Genomic DNA, 17,831 nt, shown 5'->3' with positions numbered 1-17,831 from the left:
GGCAAGGTTAGCACCAACCCCCGTCTGCCATCATGCATAGGCAAAGTCCTGATTTCCCATGTAATTAAACTTCAGTGTTAGGCAGAACAAAGGACAAAGGAGTTGAATTGCCTCCAAAGAAAAGAAAATGAGAGGACAAGGATCACTGCTATTTTTGCAATGAACCTGATATCTATATCAGTCTATCTATCTTATCTATGTATACATTCATATACAGAGGTACCAATGTGTATAGATACATAGATACTGAGGATTGAACCCAAAGGTGCTTTACCACTGAACTACATCTCCAGTCTGTTTTACATTTTATTTTGAGACAGTCTTGCTAAATTGCTGGAGGTCTCATTAAGTGATTGAGGCTGGCCTCAAACTTGCAATCCTCCTGCCTCGGCATCTCCTTGCTGTGATTACAAGTGTGTGCCCCTGCACCAAGCAACCTGATGAATATTCTACCCATTTCAATTTTTACATGAATAATTGGATTTGAAAACAATGACACATATTTTCCTTTATGGAATTGTACATATATGGTCAATTGTATATATGGTTAATTTTTTTTGTATTTATATTTGTGTGTGTGCACAATATTACAGTCAGTGGTTAAAAATAAAAACAAAGAAGATATTTAAGCAAAAGGAGCATTACATAGTGTGTCAGTTTTACATTGCTGTGACCAAAAACACAAATTATAGGAGCAAATATTCGTTTGGCTCATGGTTTCTGAGGTCTCAGTCTGTGATAGGTGGCTTCAATTGCTGTGGGTCTGTTCAAAGGCAGAACATTAAAAAATAAAGCAGAGTTGGGGCAGGATGCTGGGACAAGATGTAGTCCCCAAAGGGCATGCCCCCAGTGACCTAGTTCCTTCAAACTTGTCACACCTGCCTACAGTTTCCTTTACCTCCAGTAGTCCATTCAACTTATTCATTCATCAAATAGATTAATCTACTGATGAGGACAGAGACCTCAGGAGCCAATCACTTCCCAAAAGCCCCTCCTGTGGACATTGTTGCATCAGGCACTAAGCATTCAACACATGAGCTTCTCAACATTCAAGATCCAAACCAAAACACTTGAACATTTCACAGCCCCTTCAAGTAATGCTTGTGCATTTATATCCTTGTACTGGTATAGAGTAGGAAGTCCTGAGAATGTTATGATGGAGACAGTTCACAGAGCTGCTGATTTTCCAGATGTCCTGCAGAAGTATTCTCACATGAGAATACTTTGTGATCATGAGATAACTTCTTTGGAGAAATGAGGGTGTAACAATGTCTCAGTTCCATTCAGGGAGCTGTGACCAGGATCTTGAGCCATGTGTTCGTGAACAAACGCCTCTAACCCAACTGTGTGCCAGGTATTTGGCTCAGAGATCAAACTGCAGGTTAGAGCCCAGTTCCTTCCTGAAGATTTTCTCAGTCTAGCAGGTATACACGCACCTGAATAGATAATTATAATAAAACAAGTACAAGAGCTGAGGCATAAACCATGATTTGATGTTTGGAGGAGGGGGTAGTATTATGTCTCTTTTTAAATTTTTTTCTTAGTTGTACATGGACACAATATGTTTATTTATTTATTTTTATGTGGTACAGTGGATTGAACCCAGTGCCTCACACATGATAGGCAAGTGCTCTGCCACTAAGCTCTACCCCCAGCCCATGTCTCTTTTTTCATAGTATCTATCTAATTCATTTTAATTGACAAATAAAATTTATATATTTAGCATGTAAAAATGTTTATATGAAATATATATACATAGTGGAATAGCTTAATTAAGCTAATTAATACAGACATCGCCTCATAGATTATGAGAACTCATGAATCTACTCTCATCAATTTTGAATAAGATATAATTTATTAACTGTAATAACCATGTTGTACATTAGATCCCTTGAACTTATGCCTCCTGTCTAACTGGAATTTGTATCCTTTGACCAACTTGATCTCCTGAAACCTGAATCTCCACCGCTGGCCATCGGAAGACCCGATTCTGCTTCCAGGAATCTTTCTGCAGATTCCACAGAAAAGTGAGATCATGTGATATTTTGTCTTCTTTTGCTTATTTCACTTTAACATAATGCCCTCCAAATTCATTGGTGTTGTCACAGGTGACAGAATCTCCTTCTTGTTTAGGCTGAATAGTATTCCATCATGAACATACTCCATGTTGGTAGATTTTCTTTTCTGATCTGAACCTGACCCAGCTGAAGAACGATTCTTCGTTGAGTTCCGAGGGTGGAGGGCCCTGAACTGTCAACAGCATGGTTGAGCTTGTCCAGTCTAGGTTCTCTTTCTGCTCCTCACCCACATGCTGGCCACAATGCTGTCTGAACACATGAGGACTATGCTAGTACCTCCACTGTGTCTGGAAGGTGCTGGTCCACATTCTTATCTTCCTCTTGACGAATGGTGGGTGTAACAGTTCTTACAGGGCACAGAGCAGTCTTGGGGGGTCTTGGGGTTGCTCTCCTACTTCTGGCAATGAGCCTGAGCATGAATCTTGCTTCCCTGTTTTCTGTCAATCACTGATTTCTCAGCCTTATAGAGGAGTGGCATGTGTTCCGCCACACAGTGCCACCTCCGTCTTCTCCCTTCTCCACGTGTAGTGTCCAGTCTCTCTTTATCTTCTCAGATGAGCAAGATCATCACACATCTATTTTAATTCACAATTCAGTCTAAATGTTTCCATTCCTTAAATCATCTTGTACTCTATTAATGCTACATGATGTATTTATTGAAGGAATTAGAGAAACTATGAGTTTTGATTTCCGTTTCTACACTGAGTTGGCTAAGCCCCCTCGAGAGACTTTACATGCTTTTAATAATTGAAAAACATTTAATAAACTCCATTTAATTAAACCAAATAAATTATTAAATTAGGCTCTTTAGGACAAATTTATACAACTATACAATATTTTTCTTATAATAATCCTAATGTATTACATGACTCAACAATGTGCTGTCCTAGGAGTGAAACCATTTAAACCTGGATCTCAGCAAATTTTAATGAATGTTGGCATCCCATATCTAATGTTTTTATGGATGTTTATAATCTCTAAAAAATGTAATTTCCACACAGCGTGGATACAGGTTGTCTAGCACAACTTTGCTTTTTATTAAAGCTTCTTTTACGGCAGGATGTCCCCTTTCGTCTTCCCCATTATAAATTCCCCTAGAATCCTGATGGACAAGTTACAGATCACGTTTCCTACAGTCTGATTCAAGTCATGGCTTCTCCATGCAGCCGTCCAGGAGATGGTATTTACGTCCTCCCACAGGATTATTTGTCTACCAGCTTTTCTGCTTCTGTGGTTTTGTCTTCCTTCCAAATCTAGGCACCCTTTAAAGACCCTGCCTCACTCTTCCCTTTCTAGTGCATAATCTCCCCTCCACTGAATTTGTTCAGTGCCAATGTTCACACACAACCCATACTGCACACTCCACTGAACATGTTCACATATTTTTATTTTTCTAGTTGATTTATTGCATACTCCACTGTCCTCATTAGCAAGGTACCTTTTCTTGAATACTTTTCCATCCCACATTCTTTAAGAAATTCAGAGGCTTATGGGTCACAAGAGGCCTGTCTGTCCTTCCTCCAAACACCAAACTGACTTAGACCTGGAGAATGCCATTCCACCCACTTGTAAGCACCCCCAGCCCCAGAGGAGCTCATCCACTTGTTGGAAGATACTCTGCTCTCATTGTGTGTGGGTCACAGAGGAGCCGGGACCAAAGGAGAAAACTCAAGCCTCAGTTGAAACATCAATTCCTTGTTCCAAATTCGAGAACCTCAGTTACACGTTTTCTTGTTCCTGATCAATAACTCAGTATCAATTCCAAACATAGTGCCATGCCAGGGTAGGGTGGGTGATTATGTCTGGAGAGCTCCCCACTCCAGTGACATGCAGTGGCCTAAAAGCACTCCTAATAAGGCTTAGAACATTTATATGGCCAGAGACAGGCCTTGGGACAGGTTTCCCACTACACTGCAAGAAGGTGGGACCCAGAGGAGCCTTAGTGGGAAGACAACACGGGGATGTGAGGGAGATAAAGTCATCTGAAGTTCGCCGACCGAGGTAGCAGACAGACAGTCCACAGGGGCAGAGCAGAGCAGACCATCATTGTAAGAAAACTGCCAGAGGCCAGGAGGGACTATTTGATTGGATAAAAAGGAATGATCCCCTACATGCAAAGGGGCTGAGAACATCTGCCAGCACTCACCAGTTAGGCTGGGAAGCTCATGGAGCCCAGAGGAGGGTGCTCAGGAGGGTCTTGCCTCAGTAGTGCAGAAAGATTTGCCCTAGTTTAAATGTTGGGCTGTTTCCTCTAACAAATCTTAATTAAGGCAAAAGTGCGAAATTAGCTTCAAGTAACTTGTGGTGTCCCAGAACAGAGCTGAAGATATTTGCAGGAATACAAAGGTATCTAGAGCCCAACAAAGTAAAAGAAGTTTCTCATCAAAGAGCACCATACGTCCAGAGTAATGGGAACTGTGACCCACATGGAGGAGAAAAACTGATCAGCTGAAACCGGCACAGATGTTAGGGTTAGCACCGAAGGACGTTAACAAAACTGTAAGTGTATTTCATGGGTTAAAAGTTAAATGGAGCCATGAAAATATAAGACAGACCCAAAGGAAAAATTCTACAGGGGTTTGATTCATCAGTCTGAGATAAAAATTCACTGGATGGGATTATTGGTAGATTCAACATGGTAGAAAAAAAATATTATTTAACTTTACCATCCTAATAGAAATTACACACACACACACACACACACACACAATGTTTAAGAAGAAAGAGAATCTATGAGTTGGAGTAACTCCAAGTAAAATAATGTGGACTTAACTTGAGTCACTGAAGGAGAGAAGAAAGTGGAGAAGAGAAAACATGTTTAAAAGAAATAGTGGCAATTTTTTTTTTTTGGTTTGATAGTTTCTATCAAACCACATAGTTTCAGATCACATAGTTTCCATCAAACCTCAAATCTGAGAAGCTCAATGAAACCCAAGTATAAGAAGCTTGAATAAAACAACTCCAGAGAACATTATCATTAAATTGTACAGAACCAGTGATGGAGAAAAAAATTTTAAAGCAGATGGAAAAAAAGATAACATATATACAAAGAAATAAAGTTTAAGTTAACTATAGATTTTTGGCCAGAAACAGTGCAATTAAGATGACTCTGAAGCAAACATGTCTTTTAAAAATGAGGGTGAAATAAAAACTTTTAAAAGTCATGTCAAGTTGAAAGTATTCACCAAAATAGAAATACTGCAAGAAGGGTCCAAGGCAATCCTTCAGACAGAACAGTTGGAATGTGGATATACATCAGCGATGCACAGTGCTGGAAACTCTGCTTCTCTGTTTTGGAAGGTAGTTTGAAAATCAAGAAGTGGTCATCAACACAACATGGAAAAAACATTCTGTCCCAGAACCTGAAGCAAGCATAGCCCATGGTGGTGTGTCTCATCTCAGAAGTCTACAGTTAGGGAACCCTGAGTACAGTTAGAGTACAGTTAGAGCCTAGTGCTGTGTCACTGTTAAGGGACAGATAGCTGGGATGATGGGAATGGGAGGATAAGAGTATAATTCTGTAACATGGGCCCACTGTGCTGACCCCCACATGCTTTCTTTGCTGAAAAGCAATTTTACCTGCACCCCTGCCTGGCCCAAGTGGATGGAATACATCACATTCTTCAGCAAAGTACCTGTTATTTGCAAAGAAATAACTTTGATAAGAGGAACCCAATTACTTTGAAGGGAGAGACTTTTGTGACCCTTTTCACAGACGAGATTCTGGAAGATAAAGATGGTTTCTCCAAACCATACCTGTAAGAATGTATGGTTGAATCCAGTTAGAACCTGTTAGCATGGGCCAAGGTGACCTGGAGTCCCCATGGCAGGGGAACTTAAAAGTCTGATGTCACACTGCTGACAGTCAAAAGTCAAGAAGTACACCTGGCAGGACTCTCTGGATCTTCTCTGGGATCCCCAGTAAAGCTGGAGTGCACTGGCTGTTCTTGGATTCTCATATTTCCAAATGAATTTCATGACTGCTTTTTCTATTTCTATGAAGAACGTCATTGGAATGTTAATCAAAATTGTGTTGAATCTGTATTGTGCTTTTGGTATCATGCCATTTTGACCATATTAATCCAAGAACATGGGAGGTTTTTCCATTTTCTAAGGTCTTCAATTTCTCCCTGTAGTGTTCTGTAGTTTTCCTTATAGAGAAAACTAATTTTGTTAGATTCCTTTCCAAACTTGTTCCTTCTTCCTTCCTTCCTTCCTTCCTCCCTTCCCTTCCCTTCCCTTCCCTTCCCTTCCCCTTCCCCTTCCCCTTCCTTCCTTCCTTCCTTCCTTCCTTCCTTCCTTCTCTCTTTTTTTTTAGTCTATTGTGAATGGGATAGTCTTCCTAATTTCTCTTTCAGCTGATTCACCCTTAGTGTATAGGAATGCAATTGATTTATGGGTGTTAATATTGTACCCCACTACTTTGATGAGTTCATTTATGAGTTCTAGAAACACTCTGGTGGAGATTTGTGGGGCTTCTATATTTAGAATCATGTTGTTGGCAAATAGGGATACTTTGAGTTCTTCTTTTTCTATTTGTTTCCCATTAATTTTTTTCTTCTAATTGCTCTGGCAAGGGTTTTAAGGAATATGTTGAATAGAAGTGGTGAAAGAGGGCATCCCTTTCTTGTTGCAGGTTTTAGAGCAAATGCTTTCAATTTTTCTCCATTTAAAATGATGATGGCCTTGGATTTAGCATTTATACCTTTACAACATCGAGGTATGTTCCTATCCTTAGTTTTCCTAGTGCTTTGAGCATGAATGGATGCTGAACTTTGTCAAATGCTTCTTCTGCCCCTAGTGAGATATTCACGTGATTCTTGTCTTTAAGCCTATTGATGTGATGAATTACATTTATTGATTTCCTATGTTGCACCAACCTTGCATCCCTGGGATGAACTGCGCTGATCATGGTACACCACCGTTAATATATTTTTGTATGGGATTCCCGAATAGCCAAAGCAATCCTTAATGAGGAAAGTAGAGCAGGAGACATCATGAGACCAGATGTTAAATTATACTATGGGACTGTCATAACAAAAACATCATGGTATTGGCACAAAAACAGACATGAAGACCAGTGGAACAAAGTAGAAAACACAGAGACAAACCCACATAAATACAGTTACTTCATACTAGACAAAGGCACCATAAACATACATTAAAGAAAAGATAGCTTCTTCAACAAACGGTGCAGGGTAAACTGAAAATCCATATGTAGTAGTAGAATGAAATCTAACCCCTTTCTCTCACCCTGCACAAATCAACTCAAACTGACTCAAGAACCGAGGCATTAGACCAGAGATCCTGTGCCTGCAAGAAGAAAATGTAGGCCCAACTCTCCATCATGTCAGCTTAGGAACCAAATTCCTTAACAAGATTCCTAAAACACAAGAAGTAAAATCAATAAATGGTGTGTTACAAACTAAAAAGTTTCTTCACAGCAAAGAAACCATGAAGAACATGGAGAGAGCCTACAGAATAGGAGAAAATCTTTGCCACAGAAACCTCAGATAGAGCTTAATTAAGAATTCAAAAAAAAACTTATACCACAAAAACAAATAACTCAATTAATAAATGAGCAGAGTAACTGAACTAACAGTTCACAGAAGAAATATGAATGGTCAAGATATATCGAAATACATTCAACATCTTCAGCAACTGGAAGAAATGCCAATTAGAACTACACTGAGAGTCCATCTCAACTCCAGTCAGGATGGCAGTATTCAAGAATACAAGTAAAAATAAATGTTGGTGAGGATGTGGGGAAAAGGTTCACCCATACATTGCTGATGGGACTGCAAATTGGTGCAACCACTCTAATAAGCAGTATGGAGATTCCTCAGAAAACTAGGAATGGAACCACCATTTGATCTAGCTATTTCACTCTTTGGCATATATGCAAAGGACTTAAAATCAGTATACTACTGTAATGTGACCACATCAATGTTTATAGCAGCTCAATTAACAATAGCTAAGCTATGGAAATAACCAAAGTGCCCTTCAACAGATAAATGGATAAGGAAAATGTGGTATATATACACAATGGAATATTACTCAGCCATAAAGAAGAATAGAATTATCCTTAATAGAATAAATTAAATGGATGGAACTGGAGTCTATCATGTCATGTGAAATAAGCCAATCCTCCTCCCCCCAAAAAACAAAGGCTGAATGTTCTCTCTGATATATGGATGCTAACAGATAATACCGGGGGAGGGGTAGAGAGAATAGAAGTTCATTGGATTAGACAAAGGGGAATAAGAGAAGGGATGGGAGATGGGAAAAGGTGAGACAGTAGAATGAACTGGACATAACTTTCCTGTGTACAAATATAAATACACAATCAGTGAAATCCACATCATGTGCAACCACAAAATGGGATCCTAATTAAAATAAGTCATACTCCATACATGTAATGCATCAAAATACATTCTACTGTCATTTGTATCTAGAGAGAACATGACAACAACAAAAACTGGAACGCAGGAGAGGCATGTTGTCCTTCTCCTCTCTGATGGGATCCACTTCCTCCCCTCAGAGTGACCTCTTTCCCTTTTCCTATTCATTCAACAAATTCATTCTTGTTGCTGAGTGACGTGTCCGAAATCTTTCTGACTTAGTCACAGAATCAGGGTTGGAAGGGGGGGGTGGTCTTTGGGTTGCCTCAGTTTCTTGGAAGTCCCTAGCTCTGTAACGTCACCTTGATGGTCTCCACTCTGTCCCAGGGAAATGCAGTGAATTAAGACTTCTCCTTAGATAACAGGAACCATTACTATCCATGTAGTGGTAAGGAGCTCTGTGCTATGTTTCAGGATGGTGTCAGTGCACAGGTATAGGTTGGCTTCCTCTTACACAGATAGATTGAACACACAGTATGTTTTAAAGTCTGGAAAAAAAAATCCAGAGCTTGGATATTTTTGTGGGAGGGAACTATCAAAGCAAGAGACTTTGCGAGGGAAGGAAGGAAGGTGAGATATAAAAAGTGCATCTGGAAGAGGTCTTGTTATTTATTTCTTGCCAACAATACTTGGTGCCCTTCAGAATATGCAAGAAGAAAAGTTGGGACTTAACCAACGGCTTACCCCCTCAGTCTTAGCTCCCTCAAGCAAAAGGTTGAATTCTCATCTGCAAAGTGTCTTTTACTTTAATCTCCCAAATAATGTCAATGTCTTAAAAAAAAATCTGCTCCCATGGAAAAGAGCCTGGGTAGTTTTAATATATGTATGGGACACACCACGTTTTACATTTCGAAGATCTCACCTGAGACCATCCCAGGGTAGTGAATAAAATAAAATCTTCTTTTTTGGAAAGAAAAATCTGTGCAACTTTGGAAGTTTTCATTCTCCAAAACGGACCCTACCCGATGCTTCAGTATGAGATAGCATTCTTGCTTTCTCATTTCCAAAATGTAACTGTGCAGATAATTTATCTTTTCAGTGAAGTTAAGTGTGAAATCATAAATATGTTCCTGAAATTTTTAGTTAAAACACATGATTTGTTGTAATTGTTTGTTAAATAATTTAACTGTATGGAAAAATAAAAAGACTAGAATATGACACCAACTAGCTGTCATTGGAATAGCTGAGATCCTTAAAGTTCTGTCTGAATCATTTTTCATTAAAGTTAATCCTACGCTTTAGTCAGCTTTGCAGAAGCTGTTTTCATTGAGTCACATGATCATTTTTAAAGGTGATGTATCATGTATCTCAAAGATTGTGCTTTTAGTAATTAGACTGTATAGAATGTGTAATGTTGTTATTCTGCTGGAATTTGAAGCATGAAAAAGCCAGGTTTTAAAGCATTATCTTCTTCAATCTATAATACATAAGTAATATGGAGACCAGATTAGCATACTGAAGCAGTTAGAAGCCCAGTGGGGGTAAACACAGTCTTTAAGTCATGGTAACAAAGGAATTGTTTACTAAATGCTACAGTTTTAATGTCAGGAATGTTACTGACACTTGGAAGCTGACCAACTGCCAGAAATAGCAAGGCTACTAACTGTTTCCTAGGCCATATGTCATTTAATCCTCAGCCCACCTTACAGAATGAGTACGCTAAACCCATTTTACAGGTGCTGGAGCAGATCTCAAGTAAGCTCCTTTTAAGCGAGTGGACAGCAGTCTGTCTGAACTTCCAATCCTCGTCACATCCCTGGGTTACATCCTGTTTCTCTAATGTGACCCCTTGGAAAACCAGGCTTTCCCCTCTGCCATTCTGTCGCTTGAGTTGGGACCTCCCATTTCACAGAGATGACATCATTCACCTTGTTGCTTGGTTTCTTTCAGGAATTGCAGTTTGAAAGGCTGACCCGGGAGCTGGAGGCTGAACGGCAGATCGTAGCCAGCCAGCTAGAGCGATGCAAACTTGGGTCCGAGACAGGCAGCATGAGCAGCATCAGGTACTGGCACCCTGCTCTCCCCGTTTTCTGGGCTTCCAGCGGCCTTTGAAAGTAAATCGTGGTGTTTAGATTCTCCTTTCCAACCTGGATGGGGAATTGGGACGTTCAGTCAGACGTTGGAAAGAAATGGCAACTGACCTGATTTAAGATGTTCAAAAGGCCTGATTTGTACTCAGAACTCTTTTAACCAGATTAATGTCTGCCCTGAATGCAAATTATGCATGATTTTACACAAAGGGAAGTGTTGCCTTCAGTCAAGTTGTTGGAAATCAGAGATGCCAAATCCTGAGCTCCCACATTGCAGCTGATGTTGCTTCTTCTTATTGTTTTTCCCTAAATGATCCAGAGACACAGGCTCCTAAAGTTAAAGAGAGAAAATTTTGATGTATCCTATATTGTTTGCTAATATATAATGATAAATTATAAAATTGCCTCCCAAGTGTCAGCCACACGTGCAATTCCCCATGTGTAAAAATATTTACCCACCCATGGGTGGAAGTGACAGTTGAATCAGGGCTGTCTTAAAATCCCACCCTTTAGTCACATGACCAGAAGAATTACCCTCCTTAGGGCCGTGTCTTCATATTGAAGCATGTAAGGATTGTGAGTGTGTGTGTGGATACGTGTGGATGAATGGAACTTCCATTGCTCAGAAGCACATTGTCCTTCCCCACCTTGTTTGGTGATGTGGTTTGGGCACTCTGCATTTTTAGAGTGGCATTGTAATTAGGGAACAGTATCACATAAATGCTAACATATCCATGACTGAGCCCAACAGCAGTCTGCTTGCCCCATCTGAAACCACATGGGCAGGCAGGCTGGGAAGGGTTGCTTGCCCCTGTACTGTGTGTGAGGACCAGTTCCCTGCTCTCTGAAGGGCCTGCCATCTCTGAGGCCTCATCCTTATTAGCATTTTCAATTTTGTCACTGCATTCACAGTCCCCTGTTGATAGCCAGTCCCATGGCCTGTTATAGACAGAAATGGGGCAGTGATTCTTGGTCCTGGACTCTGCCGCCAGTTTACTCTGGAAGCCAAAACATGAGCTGGGTAGACTCATCTGTTCTGCTACCATAAAATACTAAAAGTGCATACGCCACTCTTCTTATCACATTGTTCTCTCATTGGTTGAATATGGAAAACCTTTACATGGAAATCTTTGTGCCCTGTGTGGTTAGATGGCTGGGATATCATTTTCATTATAAGTCTTCTGTAGGACATAGAGAAGTATCTGTTATCCCTCCAAATACTTGGTGCATAGGTAGTGGCAGGTGGGAGGTTCAGTGTGGTCTCTTAAACTCATCACAGACTTGTCTAAGCATCCACAGTTGCCAAGGCAGGATGCATAAGGAAAAGGAAAGGGAATTCTTCCCTCCAAATTGGTTGACTGTTTGCAGATGGGTGACTGTGGGGACAGAGGTAAGCCTGCGTTGGCTTCTCTGCATGTGGCTGTGTGGAGCTGAAGAGCTCTGGGCAGGCCCCCCACGTCTTGAGAGGGAGAGGGGGTCAGGCTTTATTGCTTCCCAGGCTCTACTGAACTGACCTCTATTTTCCCTGAAGCCTGTTTACCTTTTGATTTATGTCCTAATCTATCTCTGTGACGGTGTCACGTACTGTGTGTCTTCCACTCCTTTTCACTCCCCCACCCGCTGCCAGGAGCAGGTCTAGGGAACCATGTAGGAGCCGGTTCCTGACTGAACTAAAGTGGACGTCTGACCCAAGGGGAACTCAGCTGATGACGAGTCTGTAAAATTGGAATGAGGGACTTAAAATCTGTGACATGCAGGGCACAGAAGCTATGGTGGCTTGTGTGTTCGTGTAGGGCTCTGTAGTGACAGAGAGCAGCCCGACAGAGAAAACTGAATGGGCCCTGAAAACTAGGGAGATTCAGTTTAGTTTAATTAGTTCGTTTCATGTTATTTTATTTTAGGATGGGCTGCATGCATAAGATTATCTGTTAACTTCTTAAATCTTTCCTCTTCGTTCATTTGATTTTTCTTGAGTTGGTTTCTTGGATCCAAAGTATCTTGAACAAAACTCAGCACTGAATGACAATTTAGATGGAAAACGGATCCCTTGACAATTTTGATTCTTTACTTCCTGGCTTATAGCCCAGGACGCCTCATCTACAAATCCATGTTAAATATGTATTAAATAAGAGTATTAAGTGAAAAAGACACTGTCCAATTATTTCCCCTTACCATAATTAATATCAGTCTTCTCTAAGTAGATTATTTTGTATTTTTATAAATTTCTAGTGTATGAATTCACATTGATATAATACAAGCATTTTATTGATATATCTGTAGAGAACAACCCCTACATACCTTCTACTATTGTTGGATTTTTTTTTAATCATAATCTACTTGTTTGCATGGCTTCAGAAAAGCATCTTTAGAAATTCATGTCTTTATTAAGGGTGAGAGACTAACCTAGTTATCACATCAAAGGGGATATTTAAACAAAAATAGAATATCAACAATTTCTCCAAAAGGAGGACAGTTAAAGAAGTCTGTGATAATTTAGATGTTGACTCATCCCTCCAAGTGATGCTAGAGGGTGGGTGGGAGAATTTCTTGGAGGAACTGAAACAAAATCAAGTCATATTTTCCTGACTTATTTTTATGTAACAAGTAGAATTCACTTATAAATATAACCTTGTTTTTTCTTCTGCCTTTAGTAGTGATAGGAAATCGTTCCCTCTGATTCCTAAGACTGGTAGTCACAGCAATATTTGAACTTACCAAAAAATGTTATCAGTATGTATTTATAGCAGTCAACTTTACAGCAGAGCATCAAAGAGTAAATGAGAACGCTGGGCATGGGAGGGAAGGATCTGGAGATGTTTGCTGTTGCAAATCGGCTTCTGCATCTAGCTGTCTAGCTTAAATATAGCTGCAAACATGAGCATTGTGGCCTCTTAAACTCTTCATAGACTTTTCTTGACATTCAAGGTACACCATAGTTTCCATACTCAGACTGATTCATAGTCGTCCAAGTCTTATCAGCCATCCAAAAGGAACTACAGGTGCTTGTTACTAGAGGTAGAGTTCTGCTGTGTGGCTTGTCTCCTTCCTGCATTGGCTTTCTGCACCCAGAACCTATTTTTAGATCAAACCTTTCCAGTCTCCTGGGTCCTCTTTCCATTACTATAATTATAATCTGGTTCCATAATTTCTCCTAGATTCCCCCAAATAATCCAGACCTGAGGCAGGCACATTATGCAGATGTTCTTTGTTTGATGTCCTGGTCTAGTCCCCTGTTATTTAGGGACTAAACAAGCCCCTGTTGGTAGTAGCTTCACCAAGCCTGTCAGCTGGGTCTTGGACTGGCAGCCTGCTGAGCCTTTTGGTCCAGGGACCTGCCTGAGTCTGTGCCCCTGGAATTCTCTCCAAGACCCTATAACAGCCTCCTAAGTCATCCTATGTCTACATTCATCCCAAATCCCGTCTCCACATGGCATGAGATTAGTTTGCAGAATACGCAAACATACTGAGGACACTCTCAACTTCTGCAACCTCTACCATGCTTTCCTGTCTCAGTTCCTACGACCATGTAGTGCCTTGTTCCTAGAACATCCTGTCTCTTTAGCCTGGTTACCTCCTTCTATTGCTCCAATCACTAATCTAAGGAGCTCATATCCTTTGAATATGTTCTTGATTAGTCCAAACTGGACCATTCCCTTTTTTGGGAGTCGTCATAGCTCAATAAAGCATCGGATAGGTTGTGATTAATCCTTTGTGGATAATTCTAGAAGCAACCTGTTGCAAAATGTTTTATCCTTCAGTGAAAGGATAAGTGGGCATTTGCATAAGTGCTACTGAAAAATTAAGGGCATCTCAATAGATGCCCACTCTCCTTGACTCCCTGGGGAAGCAGGAACATAGTGGAGAAATGTTGAATTCTAATTACTGTTGGACCCACCTTATGGACTGCTTCTCAGCTAAGCTTCATTCTTTGAAGACTGATGAGGATAGATGATGGTGATGTCAATGATGACAACAATGAGGATGATGGGGACATGTGACAATAGTAAGACTAACAGTTGCTGTGTTCTTCCTGTGGGCTGGTACTTTTCTGAGAATTTTTCGTGTCACCTCATTTCGTACTTGTGATAACCCTTCCAGATAAATGATATCATTGTGTCCACTTTGTCAGTAAGGCAGCCATGGTGGAGCAGGGCAGAACAGGTCCATGGGAGGGCATCTCCGCATGAGGGGTCTGGCTGCACTGACTGCTGAACCAGCCAGGAGGAGCCTGAGTGGCACAGTGGGCTCAGACACGGTGTGACTGACCGTCCTGCAGCACACTGCCTCTGAGTTGGGTCACTTGGCACCTTGGGGCTTCACTGAGGAATTCCTCTAACAGAGCTGGGAACAGGGCTTTCGAAGGCCTCAGAGGCAGGGAGCTAGACATGACCTTGTCCATCAGGGAGGGCATAGACCATAGCCCAAGGCCAGTAGAGCCACAGCCTCTACTAATGAAGAAAGGCAGTGTGACATCAGCAGGCTGCAGAGAAGCAGGTGGCAGTCCTAATTACATGATTCCTGCCCCTGCCTCCCTGCAGCCACTCTTTTTAAAGTCCCTGTGGAGAGAAGAGAGAAGGATCTCCGGAGGAGGCTAGACAGCAGGTAGGCATTAGAGCATCCTGATTTGGTGCTCAGACGCAGGTGGCTCCTCTGGGTAAGACCTCAGGATGTGGAAAAACAGCAACAATCTCACCATAGGAGGAATCGCAGTCTCAGTTCCTGCACTAGATGCATTACCTATCGTTTGAGCAGAGAAGTTGATGAGTAGACATAGGAATCAAATGGATTTTAAAAACGAAGGCATTGATCTCAGTAAGTATGAAGTCTGAATGTTGACAAGGTTCTTTTGGTGTCCCAATGACATCATGACCCTAGTAGACTTTTCTGGGGTCCTGTGGCATTTCACTGATGGTTGTGAGAAGTGGTCTCAACAAGATTCAGTGGCCCATGCTTATAATCCCCACAGTTTGGGAAGCTGAGGCAGACTTAATGTTAGACTCAGTAAATTAGCAAGGCCCTAAACAACTTAGTGAGGCCCTATCTCAAAATACAGAAATGTAGCTCAGTGTTTAAGTACCCCTGGGTTCAACCCCTAGTACCATAAAAAAAGAAGTGGCCTAAGAATGTGCAGATTGGGAAGGGAGGGGACACACGTTAATCTCTCTCTCTCTTCCCTTCATACACATGCACACATACATACAGAGATGAACAAATAAAACCCCCCCACACACAGCTATATATTAAATTAATATATATGTCTATATGTAATCATATAGAGAATTAATTCTATTTCTTATATATAATGTAAGTACACATGAAAAAATAATTCCAGAGGTCCTTACTTAGCCCACCATAGCTCTGGGGCATCTGAGATAGTCCAGACTCTTCCATAAATCTTGGAGGCATTGATGCCCAAACCAAACTCCAAGTGTGACAGTCAGAGAGGAGGAGATGGTCTGTGGTAGACCCTGACAGCTCCTTAACTCACTACTCACCTAACCCTTACAACCACCTACAAGGAAATATTATGTCTTGCATTATATGGATAAGCAAATCATCCAGATATGCTAAGTAACTTGATCAAAGCCCATAGATAGCAAATGTATAGCTGTAGTCCAGTCCTGGGTTGCAGATGCCAGACCCCTGTTCTTCTACCTGTGCTACAGCTTTTCTGTATTCCTGTCTTTCTGACTCCCACCTGACACCTGTACTTAGCTGACATTATATTTCTCACAGCCAAAGTATTGAAATTCTCTCTTCCCCTGGATTGTGAGACCCCTGAAGACGGTGACCTTGATATTGGCATTCAGGTGACCATAGTCCAAGTCAGTGCCTGACATTCAGTTGGTTCTGAACCTGACCAACTTCTCTGGATTCTCATCTTTTCCTTTGGACGTAGGTTTTAATGGCTCCTCTTATTTATTTGGAAATTGCTTCTTGATTTTATATCATCTCTTGATATTGCTGTCCCTGGCAGTGACCTGAGTCCTCACTAAAGAAAATTAAATGCTTTTCAGAATTTTCAGCTACCGCCAGTTCCCTCAACTCTTGGCTCACCCAGGTCTTCCAGATGTGTGTCTCTTTTTAAAAGCCCACTCGTCACTAGCTGGTCTCAAGGACTGTGAGCCTGTTAAACAGTGCAGCTTGAGGTGGCAGAATCGTAGGAAATTCACCAAGGTTTCTGTCCTGCCTGGTGTTCACAGCCTGTACAAACCCAGAGATGTGTTCAGGAAGAGCCTCATGTCTGTAATTAGGTGATGTTATATGGCATATGGAGATTATCTGGGTGGGCCTAACCTAGTTACATAAACCCTTTACATCTGAGTCTGGAGGTCAGAGACAAAGGAAATCAGAAATTCAATCAAAGCCACAGATATTTGACATGAGATATGTTTTCTGTTGCTGGCTTTGAGGATGGAGGGGCTGTATGGCTAATGATGCAGTAGGCATCTAAATGTTGGAAACCAGAACCTCAATTCTATAATTGAAAGGAATTAAATTTAGCTGAGAAACTGAATGAATTTGAAGGGGATTATTTCCCAGAATCTCCTAAAAATGAAATTCACCCTTCAGAAAATTTCCTGATAGCCCTATAAAACCCTGAGCAGAGAACCTGCCCACCCATTACAAAACTTATGTAACTGTTAGCTAAAGCAGTCTGCACTGTTTCAAGCTGCTACACTTTGTGGTGATTGGTTATGCAGTGATAGAAATCTAATGTGATGCTTTCTAATCAATCATATTATATATTGCAAAAAGTTGAATTATGAAACATTGTGAGAGGCAATAATTTTTATTGTTTGATGACTTGTACCCCATTCAAAAGTTCAGGGCAGATGGCCTATTTTATTCTTCACACATAAATATGCATCCATTTGGACACAGAAATCTGTAGCTCTGATTCTAGGAAGTGGAGGTATTTGTGCAGCAGTGTGATGCTTTGCTGTAAGAACAAAGGCAACTAAATAAAACAATCATTTTTAGTGACACAATTTTTATAATAGAAATACTCGGAACTGGCATCTGTAGTTATTTTTAAAAAGCAAAAAAAATAATGAATAACAAATTAGTAGTTCATGAAGGAATACAAGTCAAATAATCACATACTTTTTTGTCAGAAGGAAATTTATTTATTTAAAAGTGTGATAGGATCTGGGTGTGGTGGCACATGTCTATAATTCCAGCAACTCAGAAAGCTGCTACAGGAAAATTGCAAGTTCAAGGCCAGCCTCAGCAAATTATAGATACCCTAAGCAACTTAGTGAGGCCCTGAGCAGCTTAATGAGACCCTGTCTTAGACAATTTAAAAAAAAAAAAAAAAA

At 40.8% G+C, this 17,831-nt stretch overlaps 1 protein-coding gene across 1 annotated transcript in view; it reads left to right on the top strand.

Moving 5' to 3' along the window:
- The window catches only part of Ctnnd2 (catenin delta 2), an 869,206-nt gene that overhangs the window by 300,069 nt on the left and 551,306 nt on the right, over positions 1–17,831 (top strand). Inside the window, exon 3 of the mRNA XM_048814198.1 lies at positions 10,370–10,482. Within this exon, the coding sequence (XP_048670155.1) occupies positions 10,370–10,482 (113 nt within the window). The remainder of the gene's footprint in view (positions 1–10,369; positions 10,483–17,831) is intronic.

The sequence above is a fragment of the Marmota marmota genome, unplaced genomic scaffold (genome assembly GCF_001458135.2).
Source record: "Marmota marmota marmota unplaced genomic scaffold, marMar, whole genome shotgun sequence".
In the NCBI taxonomy this organism is placed as follows: Eukaryota; Metazoa; Chordata; class Mammalia; order Rodentia; family Sciuridae; genus Marmota; species Marmota marmota.
The sequence above is the reverse complement of the archived record's forward strand: the minus strand, read 5'-3'. Positions and strand labels throughout refer to the sequence as shown.